This window comes from Trachinotus anak, unplaced genomic scaffold (assembly GCF_046630095.1).
Source record: "Trachinotus anak isolate AG129_WGS33_773 ecotype Australia unplaced genomic scaffold, CSIRO_AGI_Tana_v1 ptg000028l, whole genome shotgun sequence".
Taxonomy (NCBI): domain Eukaryota; kingdom Metazoa; phylum Chordata; class Actinopteri; order Carangiformes; family Carangidae; genus Trachinotus; species Trachinotus anak.
Genome location: NW_027273879.1, coordinates 9683275 through 9709102, shown reverse-complemented (window position 1 = coordinate 9709102; position 25828 = coordinate 9683275). Strand labels below are relative to the sequence as shown.

Genomic DNA, 25828 nt, shown 5'->3' with positions numbered 1-25828 from the left:
TCTAACATACACTCAATTGTATGGTGAAACTGACCTTTTCTTTATAACGTGTAGTGTACAAAGTAAGTTTTATTTGCGTTTCCAAATTTACATTTTATGTGATGTCCAGCTGCTACTTTACATGTTGGTTTATTTGATTGTCAGACAAGTGCCATTTTGAGGATTAATATTTAAAATATGAGAGCACACACATTCACTGGGTACAAAATGAGACTGCATCAAACACACAACCAGAGCTTACACAAAGGTAAAAATTCTCCTTCAAAAACTGCAGGGCTGTTACGTTGGACAGAGGGCAAAAATAGATTTCTAGTTTTCGATGCAAAGAACATTGTCAAATTATGTGAAAATGCAATGCAATTCTGCAATGATGAAGTTTATCTCTACATACCAAACTAAGCTGTGGGTGATCCAGAGCAACAGCCATTTCCCCAGAAAGGGTGACCAGCATTTCTGCATACCAATGGAGTGTGTAACATGCTACAATCCATTTAAAAAATCTGCATTTTCCCCATCAGTTATACATTTACAGTTAAAACCACATGTTCCTTGTGCTTGCGAGTTAACTATTTGTAAAAAGTAACGACACCTTTTATTTTGGTGCCAACTAGAATATTTCCTCTCTTACATTACTGCTGTTTCCTACTGAATGATGACTTTAGTGTAAACAAGTTTTTTTTTGTGGTTTTGTGCCCAGAACAAGGGCAGCAAGAAATCACATAATTTTGCATGCTCTCTCGCAAATAAATCAGTAAACCAAAAGGGACAGATTTAAATTGTTGACCCATTTCTTCAAGAGCGACATTGTAAATCTGGGCATCATTATCCTCGTTTCTCCCATTAACATCAGAATTTCATCAGTGTTTGTGCTGCAGAGCCAACACCCTGTCAGTCTGCAGGGAGCGCTGTTCTCGCCATCAAGAGAAACCAACGTTAAACTCAAACAGTGATCAACACATGATGCCCTACCACCATAATGACAGTCACATTGTCTAACTACGTATCATTATAAAGCTGTGATTGAGTAATTATGACATTTAAAGCCGCCTTAATGTTATTTTGGCCAATCGGGGGCAGAGGAACTCCACAACAAGGTGACAAACCCACAGCCTGACATATTATCACCTTATAAATTTGTGTTAGCAACCCTTTGCCTATTTACACATCCAGCAGACACGGAGAAACATTTACATTCATTTGGTGTTGTGTTTCACCTGATGACTTGAGGCCTAATTAACTCATATATTCCCCAGTAATTTGATCCATTGTTAATATGAAATATTGATTAGGTCATTTGGTTTTCTCACGATTGCTCACGCACTTTCTGCTTTACTTTTCTGGCTGTCCTCTGTCAGTTCTTCCATACTGGAGGAACAAGACTATCAGCATGTTCACAATGCAGTGCTCTATGTGTATGTGGATGGTATACTCGTTAAAGTCAAAAAACTGAGTGTGAAACACTGGAAACACCTCACCCTCAATGGCTGCTATCTCGGTCATGTAACAGACGGGGAGGGACCACCAGCCTATTTTCAAACTTGTGAAAATGGCGGCTGAGGAAGCTACAGGTGTTGTGATGGTTGCAGCAGTGAGTGGGTTCATTTAGCAGTCTGTAATAATTTGCTGCAGTGAACGATAACCAGAATGCTAGCTAGCTAGCTAGCTAACAGCAGCAATTGTCATTTCTGGCAGCTGTGTTTCATTGGAGACAACACTACCCAATCAAAATTCACACACTACGCAAGTATGTAGTGTACACAGTGTACCACATATAAGTGAACTGATGGAAGTATCAAGACAGAGCAAATGTTTGTTGCCACAACAAAAGTGTTGATTGCACATCCATCAGCAATCTCTATTTATTTGTCCCAAATCAACTGAAAATAAACTGCAGCAATTTTTTAAATCAATTTTGGAGATGAGTTTTATCATATTACTTTGAATACACTTAAAGGTTAATAGGAGAGTTGGATGTAGGCAGGATGTGTGTAAAATTGCAGTGTGGCTGTGGTATCATGGCTTGACTGGACTACATTGGAGTGCGGAGGACACTGCAAACTAGATTAGCTGTTTACTGTAAATCTTGGCTCATGATGGGAAAATAAAGTCCAGGTTTACCCTCAGACTCTGCGCCTGAAGAAATGATCTAACTGAAGTGCTGTCCTGCTTGTGACTTCTGCTGTCATGTTTCAGTTTCATGACATTAAGATTAAAATTGTGACGTGCGTGTCAATGTACCCAGCAGCAGGAAAACAAATAACCCTTGTAACAGACTTAAGAGCAAGCAAATTCAAGAGCCACAACAAAAGCTCCCCTTTGCTTATTCATTTTTTTAAACTTATAGCAATTTTACTACAAAGTAAGTTATTAACTACAAAAACTTAAAAGAAAATGAGAACTCAGGCTAACGTGTCAGAAGACAATGTTCTTTTTTTTTTTTTTTTTTTTTTTTAAACACAAAAATTTGGGACATGAGTACAAAAGAAGTTTGTACTGAAAAAAATGATGAAAACATATTCCCTTGTCTTTGAAAGATTGACATCCAAAAAACACCACTGCACGAAGACACAATCAACCAGGAGACTGGTGGCAAAGCATCTGAAGTGTTTTTCTTCTTCTGGTCAGTGTCTATGTTTCCACTGTGTTCTCTTATTCTGCACTTGAGAAGTCTTTGCATAAGTTCCAGCTCCTCTTTGTTCAAGTTTATGTAATTTTCTTATAAGTGCAGATGCTATCACAACAGGTTAAGTGATAAGATGCTTGCTCTCCTAGTCAACACCCTCTCACAATTATCCACTGCTGTCAGTGAACCAACACTGATCTCATTAAGATGAACGGCATCTCTAAAAATATAAATATAAGGTCATCTAAACCCTGCCTTATTTTGGTCCTTTTTTGTTTTTTCCTTTTATTATTTTCACTTGTTGAGGGTTAAAAAGGCTCTTTTAGCTGTTCTCGTTCCACTCTGGCATGATGCTGACACTATGTACAGTGTGGTACTGGTGTGGCGATAACGTACGTGGGATGCCATGTGTATAGAGGTACTCGTTTCCCTGTAAACCGGCTGTCGGCGACTGGATCCCAGCCCCAGGACTACACTGGCGGCCCAGAGTCTGATGGGTCATGGAGCTCTGGTACATGGCTGCGTGGTGGCCGTCACCCAGCTGCGGTGATGCGTGGCCCCCAACCCCACCCAGTCTGGACACCAGAGACCCTGAGGTGAAGTGAGCAGAGAAGTGTTGGTAGGGCAGCCTCTCCATTGGCTGCATGGTGGTGACAGAACAACTCCCATAGGGTGAGACGCTGGCCCAAGTGTTACAGCTGATGTCCTCCAAACTGGGAACAGGCTCAGCGCCCTGCGATGCGCTGGCATACATACAGGCCTGCCGCTGGCTGGATTCACTGCGGTAGGGCCCGCCGGCCAGGCCGAGGCTCTGGGCGTAACCAACAGGACGGTAGTAATGGTCCTCCTCACTGGACGAGCTCTCCAGGTAAGCTTTCTTATAGCTGTGCTCACCTGAGTGACAGTCATCCTCCACTGCAGGTAGAATGACAGAGTTAAACAACAGTGTTTCTCACTTTATGTAAAGTAATAAATGTCATGAACTTTGACAAAACTTTCTGCAAAATTGTCTTTTAATGTTGTTTATTAACACTAAAACAAATGATTAATTCAACTATTCTACTACTAATTACATGACTATCATAAAAACAAACCTTTTATGCACATATGTTATATACTCTGTGTGAAAAACATAGTATCAGGATGTGGTAGAACACTGGAAACTATCACACAAGAGACCACAAATGTAAATTTGTCATTTGGCAAATTCAGGCATATTTACATTTTAATTAGTTTTGATCAGTTTGTGCTGTTTCTAAAAAAAAATAAACACACATGTAGCACAACTTTGCATGAGATTTGAATGATAGTGCTAACACTCTATGTGAAAAAAATATATTCATACATATGTTCATATATCCATTCATAGTGTGACCATATATAAAGAAGGTTCTTGTAAAATTAACAACACATGTGACACTGATGTATATGCTGTTATTGGACAAATAAGAGTAATGTTTTTGTCTGTCACTCAGTACATGACCCTCATTAGAGGGCAGCTCAATAAAAGCATCATTCAGGCAGTAGATACAGACACTGTCATCGTCTCCTACCTTTCCTCTTGATGCAGTGGTACTCCTGGCTGTGCTCATGTGGCAGGGGGTAGGAGCCCGACTGAGGCAACATGTCCTGTGAGGTGCTCGTGACCCCGTTCTCACACTGAGAGTACTGGGAGCTCAGGGTGCTTGGGGTGCCCAAGCCTTGCACCTCCCCACTGAATGGGCTCTGGCTGGAGCCCACTCGCTGTCGCACTGTACTGCGAGGCACTACTGGATACTCCTTGGTGCTATTTACAGACACACACACACACACACATACAGTTACAGTAGTTAGCAATTATTCTAAACTGACATGAAATATTATTTCATATTCTATTCTAGTGCACATCAGAGATTGAACTTGTTGTGAAGAGTTTAATACAAAAACAACATTAGTAGTGCATTTCCTTATTTGTTTTCAGAGATGGCTACGCTCTCCATGACTGACTCACACAGACTCAGGACACACAGAGAGACTCTCTTCTGTGGGAAACCCATTCCAGTGAAAATGCCAGCATGTATTTCACTCCTATTAATCCACAGGATCCGTCAATAGATCATTTTGCTACTTTTGCCTCTTTGATTTTAGGGATCGCTTCAGTTGAAACAGTGACCTGATTTTGCAATAAGCTCTCCCTTCAAAGTAGTAACCAAGAGCAGACGCACATGGCTTACTGTACTCGGCTGGATTGGACAATGGCATGCGAGATTGATAGTGTGGTCTGGACTCTCACCAAGCTCTATATATTTGCAAGTTTTGATAGGTGAAATGCATTTCACTTAAAAAGTCATATTATCTTGTGGCACGCACCTACTTAAAGTGACTTAACGTGTGTCTGACGCAATCAGGCATGCGATTTAAAAAAAAAACCAAAAACTACTTGAAAGTACAGAAATCTAACCACTGTCCAGGGATTTTTCTCTGCAGCATAAACCGTGACATTAATCTGAAACGCTTAATTACAAAAACCTTTATTCTGTGGCTCAGAGCAAAGGTTATGGGAAGGAAGCAGAATTTTAGCACCTTGTGGAAAGTCTAAGCAGCTTTTCCAGTGTTGTATGATTTGGGATTTCTACATTTGAACACACACACACACACACACACACACACAGACACACAACGTCTGCATTGGCTGCCCAAAGAGAGGGGGTGGGGGAGGTGGGTTGGTGGGCTGTGAGTTTCAAAACCAGATTTTGTCCTTTGAAAAAGTGTTTTCCACACAGTATGGACTCTATCCCTCATCTGGACTGAATAAGAGAGAGAGAGCAATGTGGTTGTGTACTGCTTTGGCTGCCGGACCAAGCGATACCACCAGTTCAGCACACATGCATGTACACACACACACACACACACACACACATGCAGGAGACGCATTAGCAGTTGGAACATCCTGGTAGAAAGAGCTGTGAGGAAGGGAGATGTTGCAGTTGTGTTTCAGAGGTTCTGCCAGATCAGCCATAAAAGTCTTCAGCATGAAAACTGGCCGATGATCAAGAGCTACACTTACATCACTGAAAATAACACTCATAACTAGCTCGCACAGGGGTGATTGAAGGATTAAAGTGGGGCTTGTTAAGTGACAGTGTGTCCAGGATGTCAGCTATGCCTGCCTAATTGCGGTAACATTTATCTACTCATTTGACATCATTGAGTTTGTGTCAGCATTTCCATGTATCAGAGCCCAGGATCAATTAAAGAAAAAAAAGATCACGAATGCAATATAGACATGCACATGCTCCAAAATTAACAAGAGGCCCATCTAATATAAACATTTCTAGAGCTACCTCTGCATTCTGGACATCCTGTGCAGTTCCATGTCATCGCTTCCACGGAAACCTTTTGCAAATGGGTTGTTCTCAATCTTCAGCTGGGTTATCTGAAACAGCAAACACACTCGACATTATGATATATACCGGGCAATAAAAAAACACTTGTTGGGCTGGTTGTGCTTCGCCATTACAAGATCTTCAGCTTTGAAGCAATTTTTAAAAGTTGTATGGCCCCACTTAAGATGAACACACATACTTGTGTCAATATTTTTGTCCAACAATAGCAGTTATTCAAATGCAACATTTCAGTATATACCGGCCTCTCACAGTAAGCCCTCATCAGCTTGAGGATCATATAATGACAGTATTTTACAACATGTTTTTGTGGAGCTGAGTTCTGAAGTTTTTTTTGGATGCATCTAACTGCTTACAAGTCACCCAGGAGAATGAAATAATAGCTCACATTTCCAGAAACCTAAGATGCTTTGAGAGGTCCTAAACAATTCAATAAAAGCATGTCTCAATAAGACATATTATCATTGCATCATTTATAATGTTACATTTGATGGTCTCTGGCTTAGCAGATAGTTGGCACACGCTTGACATATGAAAATAATGTGATTTATTATATGAGTTTGTGTTTCGGTTAAAAAAAAAAAAAAAAAACACTTTTTCAGTATCAAACAACAAAAGTGCAGAATTTATTTTGACACAGTAAGTGAATCCCAAAGAGGTTAAACACAATCCAGGGATATCCCTCTCATGAGCAGTGGTTTCTGGCAGGTAATTAGTTGGCAGCTCTTGCGTGCTTCCAGCTTTCTGACAAGACTGGAGGTTTGTCTGCACGCTGGCTGACACTTTCGCCAAACCTTGTAAAATCTCTCGTGTGACACTCTGCTAGCTTCTTGTTAATGCACGCAGCCTGGCAGAGCATTCGCATATTGTTTCATCTTTTGGAATAAAAAAAAAAAGTGCTGGTGCACTCTCTTTACCCTCTGCTAGAGATCCAAGAAGAAACACAGCTAGACAAATAATTGCCCATTCCAAAGTGATAGCCTGAGCTCAGTTTACAGAAAAAGAAAATAATACAGTTTGCAAAACACATGTGAGTCCTCCTACTGACTGGGCTCAGAGGATGGAAATAATCACAGCAGAGAATATGAATACTATTAAAATTAATTTGGGACTAGACTCAAGACAATTGGGCAAAATTCATTCACAACTTCAAAGACTGCACAGTTTTCTAGACTGTGTCCAAACTATGCTCATTAAAATAACTGAGGCCGGTATATTTCCAGATGCTTTGCTATTTTAGCTGAAAGAAGCGAAGCACTTAAATGAGGTTTTCTGTTTAATAGGCCTAAGACTTGAATATAAGGTATAGAGATGTTGATCTGTGTTCATCTTTCAGCTCAAGAGTATTTCAGAAAACACAGTTTGATGCGGCAGGAAAGACCTGAAACCAGAGACTTTGGGCATTTTCATGAGCTGAGAGTCTAACAGGTGAATTGGACACATGCCTGCAGCACATATTGCTTTAGCAGATGTCAGACTGTTTGATTAGACAGTGGTGGTAAAGCGCCTGGAAATCAGAAATGCTTGTTTTTCTGCAGGCCTGGAAGGCCCCAATAATTAGCCCGGGGTTACGATCTCAGCCCCCAATAACATGTTTGAAAATAATGAATGGTTTCTACAGAACGTCGCTCATTTGTGCTTCCTGTTCCCAGAAGCGCAGAGACATGGGATTGGCTGCGGGGACATTATGAGCTTTCGCCCCTTTCTCCCATATTCCCCAAACTAAAAACATGTAGGCCTACATGGTTCAATGACGTTAAACAGACGCTGTTTACAGATATCTGTGATCCCGACATTTTTTCACTCCCAGAAATTTGGCCAAAATAAATACTGAGGTTTTTTTTTTTTTTTTTTTCCAAGTGTGACTAAAGTAGGAATAAACAAATGTGAGGCTGCTAGCAGATACATAGGCTATAACTTTTATTTAATGTTATTATGGGCTTATACCCTTTTCTTAATATTGGTGTGGGGGAAAAAAAAAACCTTGCAGGATTTCAGCCTTCACACACTGGAATGAGCAGAAACAGCGAGGCAGATTTTACTAACTGTTCATGTAACCCCGTCAACTTATTGCAAGAAAGTAAAAATAAATAAATGAATAAATAACAAAAAAGAAAGAAGTTTATTATTTCTATCATAGACAGATAGATAGATAATTTTTCGTTTTATTATTATTATTTTTTATTATTATTCTATTTTTTTTTTTTTTTTTTTACCAGAGCAGTAACCTCCAGTTTTATGTTGCGCATCTGTCACCAAAGCACAAAGGACTTTTTCAAAAATAAATACAGCAGATAAACTACAGGCCAGAGATAATCTCGTAATCCAGTAATCAAGTTAAAATAACCTCCACTGTTTTTTCTGACACTGTGTCTCAAACTGACTCAAAACAACACATATTAACCAAATAATTGGCACAAACCATTTCGAAGTGTTTATAATGTAGCAGAGATTCGCAACATGAGCTGCGTAATGAACAAGGTTATTTATTTAGCTCACTAATAACCTAGACGTATTATTATTATTATTACTATTATTATTATTAGTAGTAGTAGTATTATTATTATTGTATTTAAAAGATTCTAGCCGTTATTATTGTTGTGGTTATCACCATCATGTGTTTATCCACCGGGGGGGTATAGGAGAATATCTGTAGCGCTGTAAGCTTGTAACTTGGAAAAAGTCTCCTGAGGTCAGACGTCGTCTAGCCGGGTATCTGCAGCTTTCCCTCGTCTGTCAGTGACTCAGCGAGATATCAGAGATTTTCAGCTGACAGTGACAAGGCTTTGCTTTGCTACCTCACAGAGAACCGTGGCTTCCCTTTTTCTCTCCTGCAGCCAGCACATCCAGTTTGATGTTCAGCAGAAAATGGGCAAAATTCAAGTGAAGTCCAGCATGGGCGGCGTTTAAAATGACTTTATTCTTGTTTAACAGATAAATAAGACCTTTACATAATTTGCATTTGCATCGGGCTGTTTTAAAGCTGGCAACATGAGGTCCTGCTCTGCTGCGTTTTCCCTTTGCCTCATTAGAAACATTGTTAAAATGAAATCGCCTTATAAAATGCGCCTCGCATTTAAAGTCGCCTACTTACTATGTGACCGACTGCAGTAAAAAAACAAACCAAAAAAATAAAATAAAAAAAAAAGCCCAGGAAAGCCTTACCTTGTGGTTCTGATAGGATGTGACCGCAATGAAGGCTGTCTCGGGGAAGACGTGGGTGCAGAAGGCCGTGTTTTTGGAGCCGAAGCCGTTATTTTCATCCGCCTTCACGATGTGGATCCTCGGTTGGTATTTGTGCATTGAATTTAAGATGATCTACAATGAAGAAAACGCCACAAAGATTGTTAAAAAAAAACTTTCTAAAAATAACACTTGGAGCAGTGACAGAATTAACTGCGGGCACTAACTTTTTCTTCGGGCCTGCTTGGTGTGAAAAAACTTTTTTTTAAAGTGAAGCTCAGTTGCTTTGACAACGTGTTGGAGTAGTTTGGAGTATGTAATGCAAAATAAAAAAACCTTGTATTTCCCCTCAAATCCTTGTTTTGCCATCATGCATTTGAACTATTTTTGTTGCTTTGTTATTTGGGAGGTTTTTGTTGCTCACATGTTGCCTCATGAGGGAAAATTTCTACATTTGCATTTCTACATTTCTAGTTTTCTACATTCACATTTGAGATCTAGACACGTCGGTGTAAAGCCCATAGGCTACAATTACCACTCTGCGATACATTTCAGTACTTCAGCCATGATAACAAGTACCAAAATGAAATGCAAACATAGGCTATACAATAGCCTACAGAGCTGAGCACAATGATGATATAAAAGCAGGTGGGTCATTCGTTCAAATGTGAGAATTTTTATTGGCATAATTCCTGCATGAATTTTGCACTAGAGGAAACAAAAGAATGAAGGCTTGGCAGCTACTTAGACTAAATTAATGTCATCCATTAATCTCACAGAACCTCAGTATATCAAATTTAGATGAAAGTTTTCCCCCCAAGAAACTGCTAATGTACACTTCAAAGAGAAATTACATGTTTGAACAAAGATGAAACTTTTATTGCACTACAAAAGGTAATGAAAGTTTTATTGTTTCATAAATATTTCAAATAAAGTAGGGCTGCGTGCAGCGTTATTAGAAGGCCTGCTCATATGAACCCTTTAATTCATTAAAAAAAAAAAATATCAGACTGGTTCTATTTCAGCCTGAAGATGGAATAAAACATGCAGGGAACTAATTCACTTTCTATATTGTAATTATTACTGAGTTCTCATGGTAAGGGTCATGCAGAGTAATGAGATGAGCAATCCCAGAAGAATAATAGACTGACAGAAGCATGTCCCCTCTCTAATCGGACTAACCTAGTCTGTGCTAACTAATGACCACTACCAGTGGCGACATTAAGACGCGCTCCGCACAGCTGAACTTGAGCCTTGAACTTCTCTTTTGGGGCCCTCTCATGCGTGGGTCTTAAGTCTAATTGTTTTGACGGAACAGGGGGTCATGGTCATGGGCCTTGAGGAAATCTAATGGTTTTTATTTTCACCCGAACCACTTACATTTAAAGATAAAAAAAAACAGGGCTCCTTTTTTTTTTTTTTCCTTCCCCTCCTCCCAACCCCCCACACCCCCTCCTTTTTACACCCAGCTACCCCCCAACCTTCTGTCCCATAGGCTTTCCTCTTATCTGCTATCTCAAAGGTTGTTTTTGTACCTGCCTTTCACTGCCAGCATGAGAAGAGACAAGGGATCGCCCTGACCTCCAGTACCTGTGGGGGCATCCCGCAGTATTACACAGACATGACCCCAAGTGCTTTCTTAGAGCTGAGTGAGCCACAGAGGCCAACATGGATGATACAATGGTCATCCATTATTAATTTCCAGTTGAACCTGATCTCATATCAAGGTGCAATAGGTTTTTGTAACGGGCAGAAACTGGGTTGAAAAATATGTTCCCGCTGCCTGCCATGCACCTTGTGGATGCGAGATGATTTAATGGAAGTTACTGACCCTGTGCAGAAAACATCATCACTTTGGTTAGATTAGCAGGCTGTTGAAGAGTGGGCGACTTTTGCAAATTTTTACCATGAATGAAACTATTTACAACAAAGGGTTTTTAGGGCTGTATTGGATCTGTTTTACCAAAAGCGGAGTCCTAGACTGAGAAAAATGAAACCTCGCTGGGGTATTCCTATCTAAGTGTATTGGTTTCTGTGTTGTAAAGTTATGTCACTGTGCAAATGAGAACTGTTGTTAACCGCATATGCCAACTATCAAGTGGCACTTCCATTATGTTTGGATTCATAAAGGCTTTAACTTTTCAAAACTATCCAAACACAGTGCGGAGAAAAAAAGTGGGTCAAACAAAACATTTTCCCATGCATGCATTCATTGCTGCCTTATTTGAGGTCTGCAGAGATGCGTCCAAGCTTGGGACAAAACCACAACAACAAGCCCATCAGTGCAAACTCATCATTCACCACACTGCACGGCTTTAGAAGCTAAAAATGTCTGCCACTGAGACACATTAGAAGTTGCATGGAAAGTTCTGAGTGTACACTTCACCCTGGAAAGTAGCATGGTCCACTGACTGTGGGTTCCCAAAGTCCAGTATGTGTGTTAGTAGGGGGGTAGTGTGGGGGTAGGGGTGTAGCTGTAGACCACCCACTGGGGCCCCAGCACACGCCTCGTCTCCCAGGCCCAGCCGCTGCCCTGCCTGGGTCTCAGTATCTCTGTCCCCCCCTCTCCACCCACCCTAGCCTCTGGATGATAGTATTTAATGATAGTGAGGGATCACTTTGGGTCTCACACCGCTGCCCTTTCCTTTCAAGTTCCACCACATCAGAGAGTTTCCCCGAGCCTCGGGATTAGAAGGCTTTGTACACCATCATCTATTGCTCATCGCACACTGCCATTCAAATATAAACAGTGCGATCCTCACACTCCACCCTCCTGGCCAAAACATGTGTGGGAAGACGGGGAGACGAGTGCAGGAGCGAAGCGAGGAGGGGGGGAGAGATGAATAACACTGAGAAATATTCCTGGAGTTGAGAGGGAGATCAAAGCTGAAACTGCAGCTTGGTATGAAACCTGAGACAAAAACAAATGATTTTGAGGAATTCAAGAAAACAACACCAATTTGCTTACTTGACTCCATAACAACGAGTTCACAGTATTACTATAGTGGCTAAAGAAGAAGATACTTTGTTAAAAGCAACCCTAACCCTGACTGTTGGATTACCATTACCAGTGCAGTAAGCTGTGAGCAGCATTTAAGATGAGAACCTGTTTAAACCATGCTTTTGTATAGTTTAACTGAAAGCAACACATCATGTTTTTTAAGATGATCACCAGTTTTGTGAATTGCAAAGTGAAAAGTAGGATCAAACCACTACAGTAACTATAGCTGTCAAATAAATGTAGTAGGTCAAAAGGTACAATATCTCCATATGCAATGCAGTGGAGTAAAAACTATAAAGTGGCATAAAATGAAAATACAAAAAATTTTTTACATAAGTTCAGTCGTTGAGTAAATGTACTAATTTACTTTTCAAAACTGCTCTAGTGTTTTATTAACATGCATATTTATAACATAAAACCATATTCAAACCACATTATCTGCCACTAGACTGCAGTTCTCAGTGAAATCAACCTTTACCTTGAGATTACGATATGATCAATATGTAAAATGCTGGGAAAAACTGATTTCATGCATGTGCCTATAAGATGTAGCCCATATGCATATGTCATTGAAACATGCTGTTGTGCTGTTTTGTGTTGCGTTGTGCAGAGATACATCAACAATACATATTGTGTCAACTCACTCTTTCTGACTGAAAATGTCAATAAAAAATAAGTTGCAAAAATTAAGCAGACATGCAAATGAAGGAAACAAGCACAACACATAATTCAAAACTATGATTATGTCATTTGAAGAAAATGTAATCTGCAGTGTTTTTCTTTGCTATTGCAAACAAGCTGTATATTAAAGTAATTTTCAGAAGACTGTGTTGTACTAAAACCTAATGAAATATGATTTATTTGACAAAAAAAAAAAAAAATACATTGAACCCTGCACACAAACGTTCAGGCCCCATGTGGCTTAGCTTTCTTCACAACAGTCCTGAGCTGCGAGCTCGGCCCAGCTCAGTCCGCAGACGTGTGTCTCATTACCAGACATTTCTGGAGGGAAACGTTTGCTTCAGGCCTGACCCGAGCTGTTCCAATCTAAATCAGCAATATGTTTTGGTCTCATGTCTCACTGCTAGTAATTATAAATCATCTACATGTTATTTCAACCAGCTGGACCAACAAGCTGATGGATTAGATTTCTGGCCAGCCACCAGCATTTCATTTATGAATCCCATGGTGCTGTCTCCCAGCACAAAACAGTGCGAGCCAGGAACTACTGCAACCAATCAAAAAACACACGTTAACCTAAAATTTACAACAATGCTCACATTCCGACTGAGCCCCACTTTCATTTCACCAGCTGGGCTCTGGCAGGGCAACAATCAGCAGCACTGGTGCCATGTGGACCGATAGTGGCTTTTGTTTGTGTGTGTGTGTGTGTGTGTGTGTGTGAGAGTGTGCTGTAAGAATACACACTGGTATGCAATTTTCACTCTCATTTTAGATTCAAACTGAAGTCAATGATACAGATGGCTGTAAAAGACTTGACACCAGTTAGACTAGCTGTAGCTATCAAAATAATTATTAATCTGGGCATGATAATTAGAATTAATATAAAATTTCATTATAACACTGACTTAAGACAATAGCTTTTCTACTTCTTAATGACCGCCTACATTTACACAAAACAGCCTAATTAAACAACCTTTTTCTCATCACTGTTGAACCCTATTCAGTTTTACATCTCTAATTAACATTAACTGAACACACTTAATGACTTCGACCTAATTCATTTCCTGATGTTTTTCCTTATAATTTAACCTCTGTCCTTAAAAAAAAAAACAAAAAACGGGGCTGCTATTGATGTGCGTCTTTTAGCCAACCTCATTATTGTTTTTTCCTTTAACGACTGGGCCTATTAGTCAGAAAGCTAATTGTGTGACTATTTCATTTCCACAACAAGACATCTAATTAGGCCTCAATGTGCCCATCAACTCAAAATTTTATGAAAACCTGCGGCCAACAGCCTCATTTGTAGCCCGAAAACATGTTGATGAAGTAAGTGATATTTGTGTTTTCTGTTTTGGGTACGATAGAACTAACAAAAGCCTGGGGGCCAGATACTGAGTTGAGAATAATGAGGAGTTTAAGTTAGGAAATGGGTGCCATGCAGTCCCTCACTGGTAAGGGGGGCGAGGGAGGTGATGGGAGAGGGGGGGGGGCAATTGCCTCTTTCCTTTTTGCTAAAAAGTGCACAACTGCTCCCTTTTACTTGTGAAAGCAGACTTCCAGGAGGTCTGCAACTTTAATGCATCTAGGGGGTGCTATAATAAACCCAGCAACAAAAAGTGCCAAAGAGGTTCCAGGATGCTTGTATAACAAACATATTATTCTACTTCACCATCAGTGTTGGCATAGATTCAATAATCAGTGTAATCAATATTAGAGAATGGTGTTTTCTCCAAATAAAGGAGACTCACGAAAACATTATTGTATTACTTTTCTTTTGCTGTGTGCACATCAGGGCCAGATGATCATTTATGATGTCTGTTGTACATCATTAAGGGAAGCAACACAAGTGCACATTTAAAACGAGTTCACTTTGCCAAGGCATTTTTTGATTTTGCTATTTCTTTGAAACAAAACTATTTGGAGAAACAAAGGATCATTCTGTTTCATTTTTTCAGAAATCCAGTTTAAGTATTATTTGATTTTTTAAATTGTTAAAATTTTGTCTTGCAGCAAATCCCATTTTCTGTCATTTTAACTAATCTCTCTTGCATTTCATAGACAAAGAATTAAACACAATATTGAAAGCACGATTCATTTATGAGACTGATGAAAATAGTCAGCCCGTAGCTTATCTAAGTTTTAAAAAGTTGTGACTTTTTTTCCTGAGAGTAAATGTGAAAATAGATAATATTTTCTTTCTTTTTTTTAACACTTAATATATATCTCTTTCAACAGGAACAAGCATACTTTCAACAAAACTCCATAAACTGTATTCTTCTGTCTGTGAATTTTCTAAACCAAAACCCTCTTTCTCAAAATGCCACTGCAGAAACAGAAAATCAATTTTGCATCAGAAAAAAAAGCAAAAATAGTGGAAGTTTGAAAGATGAACAATTAACACAGGGAAAAAAACAACAACAAAAAAAAAAACAAAATGTGAAAACAACAATGAAGCAAAAAATTTATGACGAGCAAAATAGTTTGTGTAATTGGATTTTAGCACTAAAAATACTAGGCTACTAAATATAGTGAAGTAGTGATCCGTTCAGTTTTTAAAATAAATTTAAGGGACAACATTCAGACTTAATGGTGCCTAATCATGCAAAGGGTGAAGGTGAATCTTTCAGTTTTTTAAAGTTAGGCCTATGACTCTTAAGTTACAAGAATAGGTGGAAATTAGTGGTTTATAAGTAGACTAGCATAATGTAAAAATATAATAGATATACGTTCTCTGTATAATAATAATAATAATAATAATAATAACTACTACTTACAATAATAATAATAATAATAATAATAATAATAACAACAACTACTACTTACAATAATAATAATAATAATAATGATAATGATAATAATAATAATATTAATAACAACAACAACAACAACAACAATAATTTAAAGTTAGTAATTGTCATTTTTAGGAAACTGGCACTGTGTCCATTTTTTAAATGTGGGTAGTTTTCATATAAATGCATGAAAATCGAGGAAAACAATCAATGATCAGCTGTGAAAAGCAGCAGTTATATTGTAAAGTATGACAGAGAGGTCTATATGGGTAGAAAATGATGCTCTGGACTCAAAACGCGCCCACTGAAGTGAAGTGTCACTGAGCAACAATCCATGCGAGAAATAGCATTTAACACACACACACACACACACACACACACACACACACACACACACACACACACACACACACACACACGCTAGCATGTGTTTTAGCAGTATAGATGATAGGCCTCGGCACCTACGTGTCCGAACGGGTCCAGGTGGTTGTTGGTCAGTTTCAGCTTCTGGAAGGAGACGAGCTGCCTCATCCAATGCGCCCCCGTGGCGGGAGAGTCCGGGTGAACGTAGAGCCTCCCGGGCATGGCGGGCTCTGCCTTCCCGGTCACAGACCTGGATCACAGCAACACAGTCTCACTGTAACACCCTGAGCTGACAGCAACATGACAACTGCCGCCGGTGCGGACGCGAGCGCACTGGGAGAGGTGGACCGTGTCCGCGGTGCAGCATGTTAATTAGACATTTACATTAGGCTATATTAGCCCATTACTGCAATTCTGAAACTTTTTTTTTAAATAATGAAAATGAGAAAAAAGAAATATTAAATTAACATATATAGATTTTAATTTAAAATACACACACAAAAATGTAAAAAAAAAAAAAATTCATAGCCTATAATAAATAAATAAAACCCGCACAGTTAGTGGGACACTGTTACCAACCACCGAGGCTGATCTCCCTTCATTATGTCTCTCTGTGTCTAAAAGCTTTTCATCAGGGTTTCTTTACATTAAATACATCGGTGAAACGACGAGGAGTGTCGTCGTGTGTTATGTACAACACTTTTTTTTGGATGTAGTCAGTGGTCAGATTAGAACTGCTAGCAACTGTCTTCCCACATTATTAGATCAAGAGGAGAATTAGTTGCAGGACAAGCTTTGGACAGGTCATTATCGGCAGTATTGGCATGTGATTATCCTCCTTAAGTATCTCCTCATTGAAAGGCGATGACCCAAACAAGGCATTCCTGACCAGGGTTAGGGAGATCGACATGAGCTGAACAAATATGTTTATGCTCCACAGTGAAAGACACCCTTGTCGCGGCGCACATGTAACCTATAGCTTTAGGAGAAGTCATCAGACATCCATTCAGCACCGAGGAGTCAGCTCCGGCTCAAAAGTCTCTCCCTGCTGACTACATTTCTTGGCAACCATTAAAAAAACACACAGTTCATAATTCTGCAGGAATGAATACGTTCACTTCCGATTCTCCTCCATCAGGACAACAATATATAAGATTTCCTGTCGGAGTAAACTCCGCAGAGAGCAGTTGCGACCCCCAAAGACAAGGACCTCCATTATTATGAAATGCCCTGTGCGTAAAATTAAATAAAGGTTTGTTTCTGGAGGGAAAGTCCTTGAGAAGGATTTTTCTTAATGTTATTTATTTACATACCATTTATTGTCGGCGAATTTGTATCGATGGTCGTCCGCAGGAACAACATCCATCAGGAGAATATATTTAGTTTTGGGGTTTAGTCCGGTGACCTTCACTTTGAAGCTGGGGAACATTCGCCTGTGAAGGACAAAAGACGGTTTATAGCGCTTCGCGGTCTTTCTGCCAAAGGAAGGCCACACGCACACGCAACAAGAAACTGTGGTGTGTTTTCATTATTTTCTGCTCTGTAGAAGAAATCACTAGGGTTCACATCCAGTTTTGGCCATTTTCAAACCTTTAGATGGTGTACGCATCCAATGCACATTTATGAAATTCTGACTGAAAATAGGTGTTTTCAGAATAAAGTTCCGTTCAAGACATTTTAATGATTCCAATTTGCAAACTAAACTAAAGTAAACTGAAGTAAACTATAATGCATGCAGTGCGATGGTTTAAAACATCAGATAAATGCCTATATTTGCTTTGGAAAGGTAAAGACAGGGCGTTAGGTCTGTGTGAGACCTGCACATTATAAAACGTTTTTCCACCGTGGGCCAGATTTTTTTTTTTTTTTTTTTTTTTGCAGGATCCGTTTAGTAAATCATTTGGATATTTGGTAGGCTATCTGTCATTTGACAGAAAAAAAACACATAACATGAGTAAGGCTATCAAGTCTCCCGAGTCAGAGGGAAGGGCTGGAGACGAGGTGGGCTGCTGTGTAATATCGCTTCACGCCAAAAAACACCAGAGAAATGAGTGACGGGAATATAATGGGAGACTGTGCAGCTGTGAGAAAACAACTGTCTTCTGGTCGCGCCGGAGAGCACAATGAAATGTAGCTGTGTTGAATTATAAATGCTGGTCATTTATAATTCACACACCGGTCACTTTGACATGAGCAGACACCAGCGGTCACCACGCGCACACTGCACACTCAGCCGGCGTGCGTTATTTTGAGCGGATGCAGCCAGAGGGCAAAACCGTGGAGATGACAGCGAGACACATGTAGCTACAGCCCCTGCATAACATGTTGCATGCAAAAGTGTTCCAGGTGTCTGCATACGATCTCTCACACACACGCACCACACACACACACACACACACACACACACACACACACACACACACAGAGAGAGAGAACAGATACAGATTAAAACACATGCTCCTAAAATGACTTTATTTCATGAGGAGAGCAGACTCATACTCAGCAGTATTTTCAACCGGAGGACGGTTTTGTCCATTTGCTCTCTCAGGATGATTGGTTGATGGGTTTGCATGTCCCAACAGGGCCACCCAGACTAAAATGTAGCTATGTGGAACTGTAGAGCGCTAAAGCGTCCACCAGATGCTGTGTGTTTTCTCTGTGGCTCCTCACGGTGTATATTTCCAAATCCCCACGCAAGAAAAAATTCCAATCGGGCCTATGGTCTACATTTGGACGCACAAATAGGCCTAGGTAAACCCCATAATGGCGTGGGGAGCCTTATCAGCAAGCGGACATGCAGCAATCAAGTAAATAAACCCTGGTTGTGATTAGCACTCTCCAGTTATAATAATTACAGCCTAATTGTTTTTTTTTTTTTTTGTAATAGTTTGGCGTCTTACCTTCCAGCTTTGGTGATGATCATCTCCGTCCCCACCTCATGAAACTTCATCCACAGTTCCCTCTCGTGCAGGTAAACTTTTATTCCCTCCATTCCCTTCAAAATAAAACATCTTAGCTTTGTTGTAAGAAAAAAAAAAAAAAGAAAAAAAAAAGGGCCTATACTTCAGTTTTACGCAGAGGTGCCATATACTGGTCTCACATGGTTTTGCTATTTGGTCAAAACGCGTGTCTTCGGCTGCTAAAGGTGAAATTTATAAATGATAATTAACTGCAGTTTGAAATGAAACATTTCTTTTAATTTTAAAAGTACACTCTGTACATTCAGAGACTGAACAATAAATAATGTGGGACATATAGCGACAGTGCAACCCTCGTGTATCCACTCAATCATCCTGCAGCCTTAAGTCTGTTGGGCCTTGCATTCACATTTAACCTAAAGACAATATAGGCCTAGATATGGGTCTGACGAAGAGCTTTTTATCCTACAAAGCTTGTAATAATATAGTCTCATATACACTCAGAAAATCTCGGCTGAAACGAATCGAAAATGCTTCAGAATCTTTCTAATGTTTAACTTCTCTAAGTTTCTTGGAGCAGTTATACTCAACTTCACTAATATATTATACCTTTTTTTTTTTTTTTTAAGACAGACTAAAAAAAAGTTACATATGTATCCTATATAAAGATATATTTTGGAAACCAGCAGAATTAACCCATCCCATTGACACAACCTACATTTCCTTTTCTCCTCTGTGGATATTTTAACAACTAAATCTCGGGTGAATATGTGTCCAGTGTGGATGTGAGAGCTGGCTTTGCAGCCTGCAGTAGTGAGAGTGAGGCCTGCTCACTGACTGATACTGACCTGCTGGATGTAAGTTGTCTGTGAAGATGGGGATTTGCTTGAGGTCCCGTTCTGTTTCTCTGATTTATTATCGCTCTGTACTTCCCTTGAATCCGAGCCACCAGGAGAGTTTTGGAGGCCAAAAGTCTCCTCTTGGTCCGCCATGACAGAAGCTCCGTAAGCTACCGCCCCAGCTGGAAGACCCAAAGCAGAAATGTCAGTGTGTGCATGGGGCTGTGCCCCCTTATTAACATTATTCCTGATTTCAATGAGTTTAAATACTCACAGGAAGACACAAGTAAACTTTGTTAATATGTGACCACAAAGTTTTCTCATTTTCGGAAGTACAGTGTGCTAAATGCATCACAGGCTAAATAACTACAGCTCAGGGTGGCCAGCATTCAAGATCTAAATAGATTCATCAGGAAAGCATAATATAGGCCTGTTCATTTAAAAGTTACAGCGTAATAAACTGAACCTGCATTCAATCGTTTAAATAAGATGAAGCGTTGGCAGCTTGTGTCAAGATTCTTGTTGCAGATATAGTCAGTTTTACACTATCAACAGAGATAACCTATCATTTGAATGAGATGATTTACGCTGTTGAATCCCCAACACTGGGCTACAACAGTGAGGACTTATTTTAGGGAACTGAAGCTGCACATTGATGCAGGCCCCTCACTGTCAGGAAACGCTGTTCCCCAGCTTCACCTTTTTAACATCGCGATGTCCAGAACAAAGTGAAACCCGCTGAAAACAAACCCTCTCCACTCAGATGCTGTCCCTTCTGCAGCGGGCAGCGATTCGTGCAGCGCAGGGCAGCCTCTACTACCATGTAAACCCGCTATGAATCGCAACAGCAGTTCATACACGTAGCCGGATCAGAGCAGGATCAGCTTACCTCCAAACAAAAACACGTCGCAGCCTGGAGTTGGACACGGCGATGGCACAACAGAGAAAAAAAAACCGTCTCGCCTTTAAACTGTGCAATACTCCCGTCCCCGAATCAGATAATCCAGGCGTTTTGCTCGATGGAGCCGCACAGAGCCTCCATGAATCCTGCTTTTCTCTCTCTCTCTCTCTCTCTCTCTCTCTCTCTCTCTCTCTCTCTCTCTCTCTCTCACAGTTTAAGTCCAGATTTCCTACGAGCGGAGCAGCGACCGCGGAGATCCTCGCAGAGGGAGCTCGGTGACAGCTACAGCAGGGCGATCCTTGTCGGTGCCTGATTTTTGGAAAGCTGGTGACCGTTTTTGTGAGCCGACCCCCGCCGAAAAACACCGAGTAGTGAGCTGTAGCCGAGTCCCAGAGGAGCAGGTCCGTCACCTCCTTCTTCCCTCCTCTCTCTCTCTCCCAGTCTCTGCCTTGTCAATTCTACATTTCTCCCCCCCCCCGCTCTCTCTCTTTCTCGCCCGCGTTCCCTCTCCAACCCTCCACCGCGCATCAATGACCAACCGTGCGAAGCGGAAGCCGAGTCCACGACGTAGATCGGAGGAGGGGGGGGTTGATGAGGGGGGCAGCCTGTGCAGGAATAGTATTGGTTTATACCCCAAATAATAATTCCTTCCAGGTCCCCACCCCAGGTCTTCTGATTTTTCCGCTCTAAACCCCTCCATAATCCCAGTCTGGTGGCAGGAACCCATTTGGTATTTGGCGTTTCATGCGTAATGACGCGCAACTTTTAGCCTCCAGACAGAATACAGTTCATCAAACATCAGACCCATCTCGACGTGATAGGCGCGTCAGCAGATAGGCCACTGCATGGAATGACAGCAGCTGGTTGATTAATTGACCATAGGTTTTTGCCTGTAGGTCTGTTATTACCTGAACAATTACCAGGAACAATTAACGGGCCGCTTGCTCAGGCAGGTTGTCTCTGAATGTTATGAATGAACCTTGTCCTATCCTTTTATTTCCCCCCCAGAAGAACAAGACCAGACGGTTCAGAGCAGGAGGACAAAAGGCTTAAATAGATCGGATTTTTTTTTTTCGTCTCCACAGATGAAAACTAAACCCGGGAAAGTGAATGCACATCTTAAGACACAGGTTTAGTCTGACTGTTTCAGGCTGTCTCGGACAATGGACTTCAGATTCTCACACAAAAAGGATCCTAACAAGCCGCCAGAATTTCCTAAACTGTATGAGAGTGCGTGGGCTACACCACTACAGACACTGATGCATCTGACCTTATCAAGTCAGGGCAAAGACATAGGCTACTAATCCATGCACTGCAAAAAATAACCACCTTTTCATTATCCATACAGATACAGAGCAGATAATCAGCCCTGACGCTGCGCTGGTTGGACACATTTGGCCACCTTTCCCTCTTTTGTGTCAATGTATTTCCTGAAGTGTAACTCAGTGGACCGAGAATAGCTGCGCGTTCCTCCTGTTCCTCCCGAAACAAGCAAAAAATATTGAAACAATAGACTCAACACATCAGCCTGAGCAGAATATTTACTGCCAGTGAAAGACAGCAGCGACGGGACATCACGCGATTTGCCAAAGTTGTCATTTTTTTCAGTGTGCGCACCAAAAATGTCTCATTTGCAGTTTAGGCCGTTATCACACTGTGCAGGAGCCCAGAGAGTCAGTATTTACACCGTATTTCATAGAATGTAAAGTTATTATTTATCTGGACTGAAACCGAGAGTAATGATGGACGGGTAGTGTAAATATGGTGTTGAAAACAGGGACTAAGAGTTGGCTATAGCAGCTGATATTATAGATTATTCCAAGTGTTAAAGTAATTTTAGTAAAATAAAAATATCAGAATTAATTATCCAGTGTCTCACGATAAAATGTCTTAGCAAACTGAGGATGTAACCTCTAGATATGTCATAGCATTTGTCCAGAAACCTTCTCCTGGAAAAGTAGGCACAATATACTTTGACTACAAATTGTTATTGTCACTCTCGGTTCAAAAATAAATAAATAAATAAATGATAACAAAAAATAAAAAATAAAGGATATCTGGATAATTCTTTCTGATGCTTCTTTCTGAAGCTTTACTGTTTGTTACATGTTGAACTGCTTGTCTCTCATCAAAAAATAGATGTAGGCATACAAAAGAAGCTGGAGAAAAACAAAGTTATGACAGCTATGACAGTAGTCTGGAAGTTTTGAACAATTTGCTGTCTCTCTCTCTCTCTCTCTCTCTCTCTCTCTCTCTCTCTCTCTCTCTCTCTCTCTCTCTCTCACTCACACACACACACACACACACACAGACTTCCCAGTGGCATGCTTCTCCATTACTGTATCAACACAAGTAACGTAGGCTCTGCAGAACTTGGACAAGGCCACAGACCCGATGTGTTTTTTTTCACAGTGCAAATATGACCAGAATTTAGACCTGAAAATTGGCCCAAGATCCTTGAAAACGTACGATTATTACTGACCGGAGCTACACTTAGTTTTACAGCGTTATGCCACGATAACAGCCAAGTTGAAGATAAGTGTTCAGTAAAATGAAATATTGATGAATACAGATAAAGCAAAGGAGAAAATGCACAAAGGACAAAAAATGAAGAAAAAAAAAACGGTCACAACTCGAGTTTGCATACACATTAAAAATGTCTGGACAGAAATGAAATCATTAAACTGAGAAGTCGGTATGGCGCTGCAAAGTCAACATAATGTAAAGGTCAGTCTAATAAAGTTGAAACCTTCCTCTAAGAAGTCAGTGACTCGGTGGGTAACGAGGTTCATCCAAACTGAATTCCACAAATCAGTTTTAGTATAAAGTTTATATCAGCCGTACATCGATATGACTCCATCCTGCAAACACCTTCTAGGGTTTTATTTGTTGCCATTTAGCTACTAACTGGTTTGAAAAGTCATTTAGAACAGAGAGAGAGAGAGAGAGAGAGAGAGAGAGGCACAGAGAGAGGGAGAGAGCTTATTTGTCTGCACAAGTAGAGTTTCATGTCGACGGAAAACAAATGAAAAGGTAAAGTGCAAAATCGGAAAACAAACCCCGCTGACTGGCTTTCCTGGAGGAGCTGTGAAAAGACTCCAATAATGAGCCTCGGTCATTAAAGAGGAAAAGACCAAGTGCAGATTAATCGGAGGCCTCATGAGCAAGTAAAGGGAAAAAGAACAGTCGCAGTGGCCGCAATATTTATTCCCATAATGAACTCGCAGCCTCCAACAGGAGATGCGTTACCAACGAGATATGGGACGAAGGTTACATCAGAGCAAAACGTAAAAACGGCTGAATTCAGTCATCTTCTGAGACCAAAAACAAACAACGGAGCGACTTCTGAGATAGTTCAGGACTCACAACAAATAAACGGCATTAACACCGAAACGTTTTCGTTAAAAACCTCAGGGACGGTTGAGGATTTTTGACCATACATGAGTAAAGATGCCAACTTACATCATTATTTGATACCACAATAAATAGCCTGTGAAATATTTTCTAATGTGAATAGACGGCATAGCCTACTTTATTATAGATGTAGCCCACTGATTTACACCTTCAAGCAATTAAATAATAACAACAATAATAATAAGAATAATAATAAAAACTGAACAATGCATACTTTATTACATAAGTGGTCTAAAATAAATCGCACTGAAGTTCAAATGATGCAGCAGTTCACTGTCAGCCTGATAAGAAACGATATTAAAACTTTTACACACAAAATGCATCATGACAGATAATATGATAACATTTGAATAGAATAAGTTTGGTAAAGTAAACGCCAAAAATTAGAATTGGAAACCAAACAGCTTCTTATATTTTCGGTTGTTTCCGCACCAGTGTATTGCACTTGCGGGACGATTCAGTGTACCTACATTTGGTCAGTCTGGCAAAATGCCTCGGGTTGAGACCACGTGATGAAGGCCAATTTGAGACTTAAATGCAAACAACGTAATAATTAGATTTGCTTTAGAGCGCCACCTTAGAGCGCCACCTAATTAATCCGCAAAGTGAACCTGAAAATGAAATGAAAACAAAACATCTGCTCCATGAGGCCACAGAAGTCCGTGTGTCACATGGAAGATGACAGCAGACGTGATTCAACTGAATGCATACAAAATACAAAATCACAGCATCATATCATGGTGGCAGCTCCCTCATTGATTCTGATATTTATTTACTGTGACTGAAAAGATTAAAAAAATCAGCAATAAAAAAAAATTAAAAATAAAAAAACAAAAAACAAAACAATCTAACAACCTGCAGGATTCTTTGAGATTCTACAGTAGGATCTTAGAAAGAGCAGCTGAGCTGTATCAAAAGTCTATTGCAGCTTCAGTTCAGTAAGACCAAATCATTAGGAGTGATGAAGGGGAGCAAAACAACACAGCGGATTAACATGAAGCACAGAGGAAACCTGCATGTGTGGATCACCTCCTCTACATTTTTAAATCACATCTTCTCTGTGGTAGAACATAGTGAGCCTCTGGTGTTTATGTAAACTGCAAAGTTCATAAAACCTGTCCTCGCTTCTAATAAAAAAAAAAGAAGAGAGAGAAAAAAAAAAAATCTCAACATGTTGCGTGACCAGCTAACAGGTATTTACTCTGAAACATAAAGTCTAAATGTAGCCTCGAGGACAAACAATGCATCCACCACAGAAGTCAGTAAGCAACAGTAAGCAACACTGACCAGTGGCATCCAAACGGTCTGACCGCCAGCCTGTAAATCTGCAGCATTAAAATCACACCACTGGAATATAAACAGTGTCTAGAGCCCATTAACATCATATCTTAAAAAATAATCACATTGCCAGTGACTAAGCACAGTGTGTGGCGTGCTTCTTGAAAAACTACAAATCCCACTCATCCGGGTGAAAATAACAAGGTGGCAGAAATTAGAGTGATATTTTTGGTTGAAGCATCAGGTGAAAAAAGGTGAAGAAAAAATAAATGAATGCAGGACTTTCAGTAAGCAACTACTTGTGAATTTTGTGCTGGAATTGTTGTGCAAGTTCAGCCTAAAACACATATATACACACAAACACACACAAACACACACACACACACACACACACACACACACACACACACACACACAGGTTAAATACATGCTCCCTACCTCCTGGCTGTCCT

General features: G+C 40.3%; 1 protein-coding gene across 1 annotated transcript; it reads right to left on the bottom strand.

Moving 5' to 3' along the window:
• Positions 1-2428: 2428 nt before the first annotated feature.
• Positions 2429-21144, bottom strand: tbx5a (T-box transcription factor 5a). The gene is made up of 9 exons (XM_071466774.1): positions 20673-21144; positions 19793-19965; positions 18927-19021; positions 17340-17459; positions 16129-16276; positions 9172-9324; positions 5947-6038; positions 4177-4409; positions 2429-3538 (listed from the first exon to the last, which is right to left on the bottom strand). The coding sequence occupies exons 2-9, from the start codon at positions 19934-19936 to the stop codon at positions 2946-2948; spliced, it is 1578 nt and encodes a 525-aa protein (XP_071322875.1). The 5' UTR covers positions 19937-19965; positions 20673-21144; the 3' UTR covers positions 2429-2945.
• Between the last annotated feature and the right edge of the window lie 4684 nt (positions 21145-25828).